Source organism: Panthera leo, chromosome D3 (assembly GCF_018350215.1).
Source record: "Panthera leo isolate Ple1 chromosome D3, P.leo_Ple1_pat1.1, whole genome shotgun sequence".
In the NCBI taxonomy this organism is placed as follows: domain Eukaryota; kingdom Metazoa; phylum Chordata; class Mammalia; order Carnivora; family Felidae; genus Panthera; species Panthera leo.
The window spans coordinates 37,524,628-37,541,204 of NC_056690.1; the positions used below are offsets into that span (position 1 = coordinate 37,524,628).

Sequence of the window (16,577 nt, forward strand, 5' to 3'; positions counted from 1 at the left end):
AAAACTCCAATTTTTTCTATCTAATTTAAAAGAAAAGTGCATAAAGCAATAATTATAAATCTGTGTTGATGGGCACACAATTTGTAAACATGCAACTTGTGGCAAAAGCAGCATAATGTAGGAGATATGGAGGTCTCTAGGGAGAGTATTTATACACTATTGAATTGAAGGTGAAATTAATATGAACTAGATTGCTACAAATTAAAATGGTACTTGTAATTCCCAACGCAACCACTCAGGAGATAATTCAAAAATGTGTAGTAGAAGAAATAATTGTTTCTTTCAACAAAAATACATAGTAAAATAGTTAAAGTGGTATATTAGGAAACACTTATACACAAATGAAGGCAGTAATGGAGGAACTGTGGAACAAAAGTCATATAAAACATACAGAAAAAAAAACACAAAGAATTGAAAGGATAAATAGTTCTGCAACAGCTAGAGACTTCAATACCTCACTTTCAATAACAGAAGAACTAGGCAGAAGATCAGAAAGAAAACAGAAACCTTCATCTAGACATAACAGACATCTATAGAACACTAGCAACAGCAGAATCTGTTTTTCTAAAGTACACATAGAACATTTTTCAGGATAGACAATATGTTTTTCAGGCCATAAATCTCAATGAATTTAAAAATACCAAATTAATATCAAGTCTATTCTCCACCCACAATGGAATTAAATTAGAATTCAGTAACAGAAGGTAATCTAGGAAATTCACAAACGTGTGGAAACTATACCATACTCTTAAATAATGAATGGGTCAAAGGAAAATTAGAAAGTACTTTGAGATGGACAAAAATGGTACACAATATACCAAAACATATCGGATAGAACGAGAGTAGTTCTCAGAGGAATATTTATAGACGTAAATGTCTACACTGAAAAAGAAAGAGCTCAAGTCAATAATCTAACTTTCTGTAGTAAGAAACTAAAGAAAAAGGACAACTAAACTCAAACAAGCTTAAGAAAATAAATAATAAAGATCAGAATTTTAATAAGGAATAGAGAATAGAAAAACAAGAAAATCAATGGAACAAAAGTTGACCCTTAAAAAAAAAATCAATAAAATGGACAACCCTTTAGCTAGACTGATGGTGTAAAAAAGAATGAAGATTCAAATTATTACTCCAGCATATAATCAGGGACATTACCACCAACTCTACAGAAATAAAAAGAATTATAAGGGAACATCATTAACAACTTAGATGCTAATAAATTATATGCCAACAAATTAGATAATGTGGATGAAATAGACAAAATCCTAGAAACACACAAACTCTCAATACTGGCTCAAGAAGAAATAGCAAATCTGAATAGAGTTATAGCAAGCAAAAGATTGAGTCAGTACTCAAAAAAACTCCTACAAAGAAAAGTCCAGGACCAGATGTTTTCACTGGTAGGTTCTACTATAATACCAATCATTCATTCATAAACTCTTCTAAAAAACAGAAGGTGGGGGGGGGGGGCGCCTGGGTGGCTCACTTGGTTAAACGTCTGACTTCGGCTCAGGTCATGATCTCACAGCTTGTGAGTTAAAGCCCCACTATGGGCTCTGTGCTGACAGCTCAGAGCCTGGAGCCTGCTTCGGATTCTGTCTCCCTCTCTCTGCCCCTCCCCTGCTATTGCTCTTTCTCTGTATCTGTCTGTCTCTCTCTCTTAAAAATAAATAAACATCATGGGGTGCGCCTGGCTGGCTCGGTTGGTTCAGCATCCAACTTCAGCTCAGGTCATGATCTGGTTCGTGAGTTCAAGCCCTGCATTGGGCTCTGTGCTGACAGCTCAGCGCCTGGAGCCTGTTTCAGATTCTGTGTCTCCCTCTCTCTCTGCCCTTCCCCTGCTTGTGCTCTGTCTCTTTCTCTCTCAAAAATAAACATTAAATTTTTTTAAATAAATATTTAAAAAAAATTTTAAAAATAGAAGATGGAGCACTTCCTAACTCATTCTAAAGGCTAGTATTTCCCTGATACCAAAGTCAGACAAAGACACGACAAGAAATTAAAACTACAGATCAAGATCCCTTATGAATGTTGATGTAAAAATCCTCAAGCAACCTGTCTAGTAGCATATTAAAAGGACTGTATACCTTGACCAAGTAGGATTTATCCCAAGAACGCAGGATTAGTTCAATAAATGAAAACCAGTAAGTGTAATACATCATATTAATAGAATGAAGAGAAAAAACCCAATGATCATCTCAACAGATGAAGAAGAAGCATTGGACAAAATCGAACACCTTTTGATGGTAAAAACACCCAACAAATTAAGAACAGAGTTTTCTTGAAGCCCATCCATGTTACCACAAATAGAAAGATTTTGAAGGCATCATGCTAAGTGAGATAAGTCAGACAGAGAAAGACAAATACTGTATGATCTCTCTTACATTTGGAATCTCTAGTTCATAGATACAGAGAATGGATTGGTAGTTGCTGAGGTGGGGAATGGGGTACAAGAAGGAGAAATGGGTGAACTGTTTTTGTTTTTGTTTTTTAAATTTACATAAATTGAATTTTAAAAATGTAAGAAAAAAAAAGAATGGAATTTTCTCAAACCAATAAAGGCAATCTATGAAAAACCCACATACAACACCATACTTAATGATGAAAGACTGGGCTTTCCCCTTAAGATCAGAAACAAAACAACGATCTCTGCTCTTGCCTTCTTATTTAATATTCTACTGGAGTTCTAGCTGGGATAATTAAGCAAGAAAAATAAAAGGCACAAAGACTGAGAAGAAAGAAGGAAAATTATCTCTTTTCACAGATAATATGACCTTATATGTAGAAATCCTAAAGAATTAATACACATAAAACCAAACTTTTAGAGCCAGTAAATGAGTTTAGCAAAACTGCAGAATACAAGATCAATATACAAATATCAGTTGTATTTCCATACACAAACAATTAGCCATCCTAAAATGAAATTAAGAAAAACAATTCCAAGGACACCTCGGTGGCTCAGTTAAGTGTCCAACTTCGGCTCAGGTCATGATCTCGTGGTTTGTGGGTTCAAGCCCGGCGTTGGGCTCTATGCTGACAGCTCAGAGACTGGAGCCTGCTGCAGATTCTGTGTCTCCTTCTCTCTCTGACCCTCCCTGCTCATGCTCTGTCTCTCTCTCTCTCTCTCTCAAAAATAAATAAACATTAAAAACAGAAAAAGAAAACAATTCCATTTGCAATAGTACCAAAAAGAATAAAATACTTAGGAATAAATGTAATCCAGAAAGTGTAAGACTTATATATTGAAAACCATAAAACATTGTTAAAAGAAATTATAGAAAACCTAATAAATGGAAAGATAACCCATTTTCATGGGCTGGAAAATGTAATATTATTAAGATGGCAATATTTCCCAAATCTATCTACATATTCAATGAAATCTCTATCAAAATCCCAACTACTGTTGTTTTTTTCTTCCAGAAATGAGAAAACTGATCCTAAACCTGATATGGAAATTAGGGGACCCCAAATAACAAAAGTTATTTAAAAGAAAAAGTTGGAACTCTTAATTTTCAATTTCAAATCTTAAAACAAAGCTACAGTAATCAAAACAGTGTGTTGTTGGCATAAGGAGAGACATATAGATAAATGTAACAGAAGTAAGAGTCTGGAAATAACTACTACATCTATGGTCAATTTTCAACAATAGTGTCAAGACCATTTGTTGGGGGAAAGATTCGTCTTTTTAACAAAAGATGCTGAGATACTGGATAGCTACATGCAAAAGAAAGAACTTGTATACTCCTACTTCATATTACATACTACAAATAACTCAAAATGGAAGAAAGATGTAAATGTAAGAACTAAAACTAGAAAATTCCTGGAAGAACACAAAGAGTTCAAATCTTCATGACCTTAGATTTGACAAAGGATTGTTTGATATGACAACAAAAACATGACCATCAAAAGAAATAGGAGATAAATTATACTTCATCATGACTAAAAACCTTTGTGCATCAAGGGACACAAACAAGAAACTGAGAAGACAACCCACGGAAGGGGAAGTAATATTTTCCAATCATACATCTGATAAGGGACTTGTATCTAGAATATATGAAGAACCCCTACAACTTAATAGTAAAAGGACAACTGAATCAAAAATTGGGGAGGAAGCTAAATAGACATTTCTCCAAGGAAGATCCACAAATGGCCAACAGGCACATGAAAAGACGCTCAACATCATTAGTTTTCAGGGAAATGAAAATGAAAACCACAATGAGGTACCACTTTATATGCCACTAGGATGGCTAGAATAAAACTTTCTGATAATAAGTTTTTGTGAGGATATGGAAAAATCTAAATCCTCACACACTACTGGTGAAAATGTAAAAATGGGGCAGTTGCTTTGGAAAACAGTCTGGCAGTTCCTCAGATGACTCAACATAGAGTTGCTTTATTACCCAGCACACACCCAAGAGAAGTAAAAACATATGTCCACATACAAACTTATAAATGTTTGTAGCAGCATTATTCATAATAAGCCAACAGTATAATCAACCCAAGTGTCCATCAATAAATGAATGGATAAAAAGATATGTGGAAATCCATATAATGGAATACTGTTTGGCCATGGTTCATGGATGAGCCATGAAATATAATGCTAAAGAAAATATACCAGTCACAGAAGACCACATATTATATGACTTAATTCATTAAAAGTCCCAAATAGGGAACTCTATAGAGACAGAAAGTGGATAAGCTGTTGCTTAGGACTGGCAGGAGGAAATGGTAGAGGTGTGCCTAGGGCGATGATAGCCAAAGGGTATGGTATTTTTTTCCAGGTGATGAAATGTTCTAAGGTTGATTGCATTGATGATTTCACATATCTGTGAATATACTAAAAACTATTGAATTTTACACTTTAAATAAAAAACTGTATGATATGAGGATTGTATCTCAATACAGTTGTTTATTTGTTACACAAACTATGCTAAAGCAAAAATTCTTTGAAATGCAATGAAGATTAAAGACTAATCTTGAAGACTAAATATTCTTTTATTATCCAATCACTAGAGAAATCGTTCTCTATTTATTAGACATACTAGATACTGGAATGCCCTAATTCTAGTTGACACGGGACTAAAAGGTTGACTTTTATCTTTTGTGAGAACTATTTTAGACTTAAGTACTTAACAGAGTATTAAATAATCTTCCAGATAGACCTATTTCAAGAACTTAAACCAGAAGCACATATTTCAACAAAATGGAAAGACCACAGTACTCTGTTATGAACACCATTTCCATAATGTTTATGGTCACAAGACAGATATTTTGTGAGAATATTTTGGTTATAAATTACAAGCTACTTTGTGTTATGCTTTGAGGAATAAAAACCTGGGCAGTAACAACATTTGCGCCCTTAGTTTCTTGCCATTACCTCTCGTTCTATGGTCTTCCTCCTCAGCAGCTTTCTGACACTTGGGAGCTGCTTCTTTAACAGCATCGTAGCTTCGTTCATTCTTCTGACTTGCATGATTAGGAAAGATGGAACCTGGAGAAGAAACACTACTTGAATCGAAAGGAAAGTGTTTGGATTAAAACTCCCCGGTAGACTCCATCTTCAGTTATGGTAACTCCTCCTGGCCACTCAGTATCCTGGAAACAGACTGTGGCATTTGTCTTTACATTTTAGAGAAAATGAGAAGCACTCTTGTCTAAGAGGGGAAACATATTCAGGAACAGTCATGAAAGTATTTACAAAGATGCCACAGGCAGCCTGGGATGATCTTATATTTCCTCCTGTGACTAAGGGTATCGCTTGCTCGTGGAGTCTTTACATTTCCTGGGTGCTGGTGGACTTCCAAAGAAAACATCACAGTCATCACACCGTTACTCACCTTCCACAGAATCTTTTGGTATTTAAGCATTAGGCGGATGATGTGGGCTGCAGTGTTTGCTAACTGTAGTTCTTCATAATCAGAATGTTTGCTTCGACTGAAGAAAAGGTTTGGTGCCATTACAGTAGAAATGTTCCATACACTCATTCGGTTTTTTGATTCGTTGGCAATCACTTTATTGAAGAATGTCATGAGGGCCTAGCAAGAAATGGCAGTCACACTATTGTAGATTATCAAAAGGCACCACTAGGTGCTGTCATTCATTTCTATACCCGTTCATGGTGCCCTCTAGAAAACTGTCAGAACTACAGCATGGCTATATAGCATGGCTAAATGTGTAATGCTGTCTCCTTTATTACTTAAAAGTGCTAATGAGATATGTGAACTGTTCACTCAATTGTCTGCTTCATGAAAGTATTCCATTTCTATAGCGTTTATTATATTGGAGTCTCTATAAGTAAAAGTTTGCATTGTTTTATTTTCTTTATCCAAAATGAGGTTGACAAATATTAAAGTTATGTAGTAAAACCGGGAAGAGGAAACACTGCAATTCAAATAAACATGAAGTTTTGTTATGAAGGAAGAAAAGGAATCCTTAAAAACACCTTAATTAAAATAAAAATTAATGTTTATTTATTTTTGAGAGGCAGTGAGAGAGAATGAGCAGGGGAGGGGCAGAGAGAGAGGGAGACACAGAATCCGAAGCAGGCTTCAGGCTCTGAGCTGTCAGCACAGAGCCCGATGTGGGGCTCGAACCCATGAACTGTGAGATCATGACCTGAGCCCAAGCGAAGTTGGATGCTTAACCGACCGAGCCACCCGGAACCCCTAAAAACACCTTAATTTAAAGCATTGTGATTGAAAACTATTTACTGTTTCCTTGGGAAAGGAAAATCCATTTAAAAAAAATGTGTATCTCATTAGTCAGTCCAAATGTAAACTCAATTGAAAAATTAAAAAATTTTACTTTCTGGGGGTCATTTTTCCATGCTTTTCAGTTTTCAAATCTTCAGCAGACCAAAGGGAAATGCTTACATGAAGTTGTTCTTGGCATTTAAAAAGAGAGAGAGAGGGAGAGAGAGAGAGAGGGGGAGATTTGAGAAAGCTTAAAGTTTGGCTAAGCCACCAAAGTACAGATACTTATCAGAACCTTCTGAAATTCACCAAGAGGGCTGAAATCTTTAAAAAAGAAAGAAAAGAGAATAAAAGATATTCTTTAGTTTTTCAAGTTTGAATCTGCTGTAGTATTCTTAATGAGAAAATGGGTAGCACATAATAGGAATTAATAGTTAACATTAATTTGAGGGTTTATTGTGAGCCAAGCATTATTCTTAATACTTCATATATATCACTGACTTTGTCATCATTACAAACCCTGTGAAGTGGGTACTATTATTAATTCTGTTTGACAGATGAGGAAGCTAATGAAAAAATTAAAGTAGCTTCACCCAGTGTGAATTAAGTAAGTGGCAAAGCCAGGATTTGACCTGAGGAAATCTAATTCTTGAGTCAGAGCTCTTGACCTCTACCACACCAGCTTCAATCCTAGATCCAGTCACACTGTAGAGTGGGAAAAAATTTGTGTATTTGTGTGTGTGTGTGCGCGTGTGTGTATGTGTAACCTCTTCACCAGTCCCATGATGTTTTTGAGGATCTTGTTAGAAAAGTATCGAATTACTTGTTTCTGAACAAAATATCTGATACCAGATGCATCCTTTTTTCCCTTTATATATAAAAGAACATTGTTGAACACAAACCCCAAAAACAAGCTAATAAATTTCCAGCTTTTGAAAAATTATTGAATTACATTAGACACAGACATTCTTATGTCATATCCAATTCCCATCCTTGGGCTGAGGATATGATATAATTGACATACATTATAATTGACCTAGATATTTTTATTAGGTAGGAGGAAAGGTCCTCACCAAATTGAAATGTCTGATAAGAGGCAGCAGAAAGAATCACCTTTGTTTTCAAGCGTTATGTTTACTGGCCTCAAAATTACGGGCTCTTTCCAGCTCATCTTAACTCAGTTTCATTTCAAAGATTCCAAACACCTGTTGTACTTATAACAAATTTCCCACTGCATACAGAATCATTACAAAATAACAAGAGGACCTTTTGATTTTTGCCAACATACAGCAAAGAAATAAATCTGAAATAAAGCGAAGAATATTCGGGAGAATAATGCAGTATGATTCGATTAAATGTTCTATTATATATTAATGGAGAAATTATTTTTCTGAGTCTAATTTTCCTAATCTGTAAAATGAGGAGACCCTATCAGGTGATCTCCAAAATTCCAAGATCTTAGGATTCTTTAATTATTTTTGTAAACTTTAAGACCCAAACATTTTACAAATTTCATTTAAATCAGTGATTTCAAATTTCCTCCATGAGTACACTCCTTGGATCTTTTGCCACTAGATTGGAGTGAGCAGCTTATAGAGTTTTATATTCTGCAGCTTACAAAATGGTCTCATTTACTTCTAACATTACGTGCTTCTCCTCCTGCTAACCCTAGCCTGGTGCCGGGCACTAGACAGATACTCAGTACCTCTTAATGGATTGAATGAATAGAACTGAAATGTTCAAAGAAGATTCCAGGATTTACATTCTTTCCTGCCTTCCTCAGGAGAACACCAGTGGGAATGCGCAAAGACAATTATAGGTTGGCAGTGTGCTGAACTGGCTTAGTCAGTTGTCATCTTGGGTTCCATTTTTCCATCTGAACCATTTTCTCTAAGAAGGGCCAATCACAGACCATGAGGTTGATACCACATACCTGAGCTGTGTCTCTGTTGGCATCGGGCAGGGCCATGACCATGAGGTGTAAAGCTTGAAACTGTACTTTGATGGGAGGCCCTCCTAACAAGAAAACAGAAATAACCACACATTTTGAACAACACTGAAGCATTCTGACAGCATTTCTTCCTAACATCTGGTGGCACAGGAGGGCTCCTGACAGCTTTCAGTGGTAAAGACTCAGGTTTTGTGCCCAAAAATGTAAATTTGTTAACCTGGACAAGAGCCTCAGTCTATCAACTCCTTTTTCACATCCCATGATGCCACTGTAGAGACAGGTGGCCAGTGAGAGCCTCAAAATAATTCTAGATTTGTATAACATTTCCCTTTTCAAAGTACTTCCAGTGGCCCTGCTTTACTTGTATGCTATAAACAGAAGGTTTAAAAGCTCAAGTCAACAGAAAGTAAATCTTGTTTCCACATGATGAGGCAGCAAAGTATAATTATTAGGAGCACAGATTCTAGAACCAGGTTCAAATCCTGCATCTACTACTTAGTTACTGAATGACCTTGGGCAGGCTATTTAAGCCCTCATTGCTACTATTTTACCATCTGTAAAATGGGAGTAGTCATACCTACCTCATTTGGTTGTTACAAAGACTAAATGAGTTAGTATGTATAGCGTTTGCATCAATGCCTGTACATAGTTACCTCTGTATGTGTCCGTTCTTTTTATTATGATTAATGACACTTATTCTAGATCTACAGTTGGATCTCCAGATTCTTGAGTATTTTATTCCTGGATAATGACAGAAGATGGCGCCAGAGGGCTGGCATTCATACTTGAGTATTCTCAAAGCTGGCTTTTTTCCCCGTTTTAGGGAAAGAATTTTAGGGATTCCATCCACAACTGGATAATCCACAACCAGCTGTGCTGAAAATGTAGCGCATATCAGAGCATTCTAGGCTTTTCTTTGTCTCTCTGTATTCTCTTCACAATAGTCTCTTGGTGGGGAGTTCCTGAAGGGAAGCATTATGTTCTAGCATCCCTGGAGAGTTTTCAAGTTGAAGTAAAATCTATTTATATTCAGTGGATAAAAGGTAGTCAACTGCCTATAAGGCTACTTAGCTTTACAGCAGTGGAAACACTCTTGTGACAAGCTACTGGGTTACAGGAGATGGTGCGCATCCTAGTTAGCAGTAGATGACTAATGTATATAATCACGTAACGGACAAACAGTTGGGAACATTATTATAGGGCTGTATCATTCTCTTGGCATAATCCCCATGTGGATTTTTAGAAATTTATGTAAAACTTGTAAACAAGAATGACACAGGTTCAGGATGTTTTTGAAAATGGCCAATGTACACTGATGTGAGTTTACCTGATTAATAGGAACTATCAGGAGCATATCTCAGTATAAAGCACTGAGGGACACATAAGGCATTATTTTAATGCATAAACTGCAGGCTAATCTTCTCATGCAACCAAAAGTGTTCTTTGGCTGGCTGGGGGAGCAACAAATGCAGCTGCAGGTTCTGTATTTCTACTAATTTCAGAGCAATTATGAAAATACTTTTAAGACTAAAACTCTGTAAACTGGCAAATAATCTATTTTCATTTTATTTAGGTAACTTGCCCCTACACCATTTCGTGGTTAACCGTTTTGTAGTTAATTCATTTACTGCACCCTGGTTAGGATTATTTTCCCAGGAAGTTATTAACTTTTCATAAAAGCATCTAACGCTTGATGGATGAACTATTAGTCTTTTAATTTTGTGGACAATTTTGGGGCCGAGTTTGGGAAGAGAAAGCAATTACACTCAACGATTACATTCTCCAAACCCCATTTTAGAGAATAAAGAATGGCAGCTTAAACACACGTATCCACAATTTCTTCCTTCAGAAAATCTCGTTATAACTAGAGCTTACACTAAGGTAGCAAAAAGGCCATTTTCCCTGCTGGTAGGAGTCCAGAACTCTGGGCTTCCTGCGGGGTCGGCTGCTATCAAATCAATCTCTGCAACATAGTATTTTTCACTTTCAAAGTCATACAAAGAAACGTGGACTCCTCTGTGAACCTTTTCAGGATATTTTCCAGATTTTCTCCCTTCAATGAGGTGTACTGGCTGCGGTCAGATGGGGAACAACGATGCTACAGAAACTAGTGTATTTGTATACCTTTCTTAATAGGATTCTCTGACCAGATCTGGCATAATTTTATAATACCAAGAAGCCACAAACACAATAAAATCCTCTGTGGCACCACTTTGTTTTAACGAAATTATTTAGTATATACACGACAGATTAAAGATAATACTTCTGCAGCCCATTTTCCAGGAGAGCAAACTATGCAAAAAATCCTATTTTGGGGGGCTTATAAACTGAAGGGAGGAACTCTTGCTTCTGTATGGCTGAGTAAGCTCCTTCCTGACCAATCCTCCTGAAGGGAACTATAAACACTGGACAAAATGCAAAAAACAACTCCCTAAGGCAGTGGAGAATTAATAAAAGCAGGCAGATTTAGAAGACTGGACACCTGGAATTAGAGAACGGCACAGGGAGAGTTTCCCACTTCTCTAGCTTTTAGTCTGAGGTCAAGCTATAGTCAGTATTGCATGAGGTAGCTACAGCTCCAAAAGAAAACTCCAGTCTTTCTGTCCTCAACAGCTAAAAGACAGGATTCGAGATGCCTACAACCACTGGGAAATTATGGGCAAAGGCCCTGATTCTGGCATAAAGTCCTGGCTGACCTAAACCAAGAATGTATGGAGTAGCACAGGTAAGGATTAAATAACTAGACTGATGGTTGAGCTGCTTCCAAAAGACCACTGGCAATTTGAGTTCAATTTGGGTCGAAATAAATGGTTGGCTTAAATACAAACAAACAAACAAATGACAAAAACCATAAGAGAACTCCAAACCTCACTCTTTGGGGAAATTATGGAACACAGAGTCTCCGAAACACAATATTTACACTGTTCAGGATACAGTTTAAATTTACTTGACATGCAAGAGTGGTGCATTCTCAAGGGAAAAGACAATCAACAGAGACCAACCTTGAGATGACCCACATCTGTGGGATTAGCAGACAAGGATTCCGAAGCATCTACCATAACTATGTTCAGTGATGTGAAGGAAAGTATTCTGATAATGAATGAAAAGATAGGCCATCTCAGCAAATAAATAGAAAATACTTAGGGGCACCTGGGTGGCTCAATTGGTTGAGTGTCTGACTTCGGCTCAGGTCATGATCTCACAGTTCGTGGGTTCAAGCCCTGAGGTGGGCTCTGTGCTGACAGCTCAGAGCCTGGAACCTGCTTTGGATTCTGTGTTTCCTTCTCTCTCTGCCCCTTCTTTACTCACTATCTGTATCTCTCTCCTTCAAAAATAAACATTAAAAAAAAGAAAGAAAATACTTAAAAAGGAGGCAAGAATATGACAAAAGAGGCAAAAATATACAATGAGGAAAAGATAATCTCTTCAACAAATGGTGCTGGGATAACTGGACAGTCACATAAAAAGAATGAAACTAGACCCCTGCCTTATACTATACACAAAAATGAACTCAAAATGGATTAAAGACCTAAATGTGAGACCTGAATCCATAAAAATTCTAGAAGAAAGCATAGGCAGTAATCTCTTAATATCAGCCATAGAAACACTTTTCTAGATCTATCTCCACAGGCAAGGGAAACAAGAGCAATAATATTAAACTATTGGGACCACACCAAAATAAAATACTTCTGCATAGTGAAGAAAATCATCAACAAAACAAAAAGGCAACCAACTGAATGGGAGAAGATATTTACAAATGGTATATATGATAAGGGGTTAGTATTCAAAATATATAAAGAACTTATATAACCCAACCCCCCAAAACCCCAAATAATCTGATTTAAAAAATGGGCAGAGAACCTGAATAGACATTTCCCTAAGAAGACATACAGACATAAAAATGGCCAACAGACACATGAAAAGATGCTCAACATCAGTAATCATCAGGGAAATGGAAGATCAAAACCACAATGCGATATCACCCTACACCTGTCAGAATGACTAAAATAAAAAACACAAGAAATTACAAGTGTTAGCAAGGATGTGGAGGAAAAGGGACCCTCGTGCACTATTGGTGGGAATGCAAACTGGTACAGGCACTGTGGAAAACAGCATGAATGGTCCTAAAAAAAATTGAAAAGGTAAATACCATATGATCCAATAATTCCAGTATTCAACTAATAAAAATAAAAACACTAATTTGAAAAGATATATGCACCCCTATGTTTATTGCAGCATTATTTACAACAGCCAAGACAGGGAAGCAACCCCAGCATCCGCTGATAGATGAATGGATAAAGAAGATGTGGTGTGAAAAATAAAATAAAGAAGATGTGATGTGTGCATGTATGTGTATATACACATTCGACGTATACCATGTGTGTATGTATATACATATATACATACAACGGAATATTATTCAGCCATAAAAAAACAAAATCTTGCCATTTGCAACAACATGGATGGATCTACAGGATATAATACTAAGTGAAATAAGTCAGAGAAAAAAAGGGTCACATAATTTTACTCACGTGCAATTTAAGAAACTAAACAAATGAACACAGAAAAAGAGAGACAAACAAAAAACCAGACTCTTAAATACAGAAAATAAACTGGTGGTTGCCAGAGGGGGGTGGGCAGGAAAGGGATGAAAAATATAAAGGGGATTAAGAGTACACTTATCATGATGAGTGCTGAAAAATGTATGGAATTATTGAATAATTACACTGTATACCTGAAACTAATACAACACTGTGTATTAACTATAATTCAGTTTTTAAAAAGTACCAACTAGAAACTCTAGAACTGACAAAACACAGTATCTGAAACACAAAAAGAATGAAGCTAACTAGCTCTTCTCTGTTTCTTTGAGAGTTTCTCTCATAAAACAAAACACTACCTCATTCGAAGAAAAGAGATACTGGTCACAGATGGCATGTGAATTAAAGCTTAAGAAAAAAACCTGCCTTGCCTATCATATTCTCTTCTATGAAGACCCAAAGGATTATATTATGAATCTGGTTTAGTTAAAATTTTTACAGACTTAGAACCTATTAATATTTAGGACAAGTTTTGTCATAAAACTTAGAACCTGGCCATTATTTTCTTTCTGGTGGTTTTAAGGATTTTATAGTTCTGGTAAACCTGCAGAAAGCTGTAAACTGGCAGATATAGATATCATTTGTTAGGCTCACACAGTGTTTTCACATTTGAATCTGTGGCTGATATTTTCAAATTAACAGTTTCCCCATTAAAGTGTGGATTTTGGCTCTCACTCCCGCATGGTAACCATTATCTAGAGTTGAGCAGTGGCCAACCTCTTTATATGGGGTGTGTCCTTTCTGTTTGTCCCTGGTGTTTTCTGTCCATGTGGAATTGCCATTTATTTAAGGCTTGTACACAGTTAGGCTTGTGACCCCCGAGTTCCTCAGGTTAGCAGGCAAAGCCCCCATCATGTAGCCCCATTCTACTTTCCTAAATCTCTCTTTTGTCACATCTCTACAATAGTCAACCCTGAGGCTGAAACCATGCCAAATTATTCCCTCACTGCCAAATACAACACACACTTTCCAGCTTCCATGCTTTTATCCAAGTTCCTCACTTAAGGCCTAATCTAGGGGACTGTAATTTTCAAAAACACTATAGTGATATTGTAATTTTCAGAGACAAAACATCTTCTGTGTAGCCTATATTGTGTGTTACACATCATCAAACCCAGGACTTCAGATTTAAAGAAGGGAGAGACCTTCTATATTTGGAAGGACTTTTACACATGAGGCACAATTCTAGATGTCTTCATTCAATAACCATATCAACCCTGACAAGCAATTATTATACGTAATTTGTAGGTACAGCAATGAAGCTGAGAAAGGTTGATTACACGGCTAACAGATGGCTGAGCACGAATTCAAATCTCAAGAGCCTGACTTTCAACAATCTTCTCTTTTAACAATTACAAAACCCTCTAACTTTTATCTACCAAACTTAATATATAAATATGAAAAGAGATGATTGTCTACCATCGAACTCAATACTTCACTAAGCACTTCCAGGAAATAGCAAATCTGTACATTTACGACCACATGTGATTATGCATTTTTCTTCTGCTCTGTGGCACTTTATTGACCTGATATGTTAGTCCGTTCACACTTAACTTCTTCTACCTACTTTCCATTAGAGTGATGAAGGCAGGTATATATTCCACGGGGAAGAGAGAGGTGGGTAGTTCTCTGAAAAATGCTTTCAACATTACTGCAGCTTCTCTATGGCACATTCTGTCCCATTTAAATTTATCAGAATTAAACTTGGCATCCAGTTCTTCACGGTATTGCTGAAAATCAAGAAAAACAGTCAACATTCAAGGCGTTTTTTTTTTAACCACCTGACCCCCTTTTTCCCTTATAAAAACTGTCATTACATAAATTATTTTTGTAAACAGGTTGAAAAGCCAACATCTCCAAAGCCTTACTTTTTCAACATAATTAATGAACTGAAATAGCTATTTCTGAATGAATTCTTCTAAAACCTTTTAAGAATAATGTTAATATGGGGCACCTGGGTGGCTCAGTCGGTTAAGCACCCAACTTTGGCTCAGGTCATGATCTCATGGTTTGTGGTTTTGAGCCCTGCGTCAGGGTCTGTGCTAACAGCTCAGAGCCTGAAGTCTGCTTTGAATTCTGTGTGTGTGTCTCTCTCTCTTCCCTTCCTCCACTTGCTCGCTCTCTCTCTCCCAGAAATAAATAAACATTAAAAAAAAAAGAAAAGAATAAGGTTAATCTTGGGGCCCTTGGGTGGCTCAGTCGATGAAGCATCTGGCTCTTGATTTCAGCTCAGGTCATGATCTCATGGTTTGTGAGACAGAACCCCATGTCGGGCTCTGTGCTGACAGTATAGGGCCTGCTTGGGATTCTCTCTCTCCCTCTCTGTCCCTCCCCCATGCACACATGTGTGCACGCACAGTCTCTCACTCTCTCTCTCTCTCTCTCTCTCTCAAGTTTTTTGTTTCTGTGGTTTTGGCAGAATATCACCTATCCCCACAGGATAAATGTACTGATTTGACAAAGCCTTCACTACCCTTTTTTTTGTTATAATCTCTTCTTTCTGCCACCCTTGTCATCTACTTCTAAATTAGAACAAGAATGTATGCCTCTCAACTAGTTCTCATGCAGAACAAAAAATATCCCAATAAAGGAACTCTGACCTCACTGCAACATGCAAATCAATGACATCATCCTGGAGCAGTTACAGTGAAGTTTTAAGCCATGTCTTCCACATGTTTGCACGCTTGCCCAATCCTTCATAAGGTTTGGAACACTGTGTAAGTACTTTAAAAAAATTACTAAGCCTCCCTAAGTTTTAGCTGGGTTATACATTTTTCTTATGATTCATTTGATTATCAGTGCCACCATTCTCCACGATTCTTTTTCAAAGCCAAACTCATATCCTACTAACCCCCTTGAACTACATACAGAGTTTGCCTATTAATACTAGGTAGTTGTGGTCAGTTCCCCAACTGACACTACTCCAAAGAGAGAATTTTGAAAACCCTCAGTTTCTTTGAGGCCTCTGCTTTATTTACTGAGTGCTTTGAGTCACACACAGTCAGAGTCAGTCTGCGCATCCGACCTTTCCCAAGCAAGTTGCTGCACATTAACCAGTCCAGACACTAATGCTCTCATCATTCCCCGAGCCCGCAACACTGGGGACACTCTGGCAGGACACATTCCTTACAGAGACAGACATGATTCCAAGCCACCCTCTAGCCCTTACTAATGACAGCAAAAGGAGATTTTTTTTCTTGTCCTTGAGAAGCTCTCAATCTAACAGGAATAATAGAGCAAATAAAGCAATGTTTTGCTGATAAATACACTCTGTAAAGCACTGAAGCATACATATAAAGGCTTTCCTAGAATAAAAGAAGTAGAGAATAGACT

The 16,577-nt window shown here is 37.0% G+C and overlaps 1 protein-coding gene across 8 annotated transcripts in view; it reads right to left on the reverse strand.

Moving 5' to 3' along the window:
• Positions 1 to 16,577, reverse strand: part of ARHGAP28 (Rho GTPase activating protein 28) — a 203,099-nt gene that overhangs the window by 33,019 nt on the left and 153,503 nt on the right. For all 8 annotated transcript variants that reach the window (XR_006195447.1, XM_042911218.1, XM_042911214.1 and 5 more), the window contains 4 exons: positions 14,812 to 14,974; positions 8,626 to 8,708; positions 5,838 to 6,035; positions 5,378 to 5,491 (listed from right to left, as the gene is read on the reverse strand). Coding sequence is in view for 7 of the 8 variants with exons in the window: in XM_042911218.1 (XP_042767152.1) it covers positions 5,378 to 5,491; positions 5,838 to 6,035; positions 8,626 to 8,708; positions 14,812 to 14,974 (558 nt within the window). In the remaining variant the exon portion in view is untranslated. The remainder of the gene's footprint in view (positions 1 to 5,377; positions 5,492 to 5,837; positions 6,036 to 8,625; positions 8,709 to 14,811; positions 14,975 to 16,577) is intronic.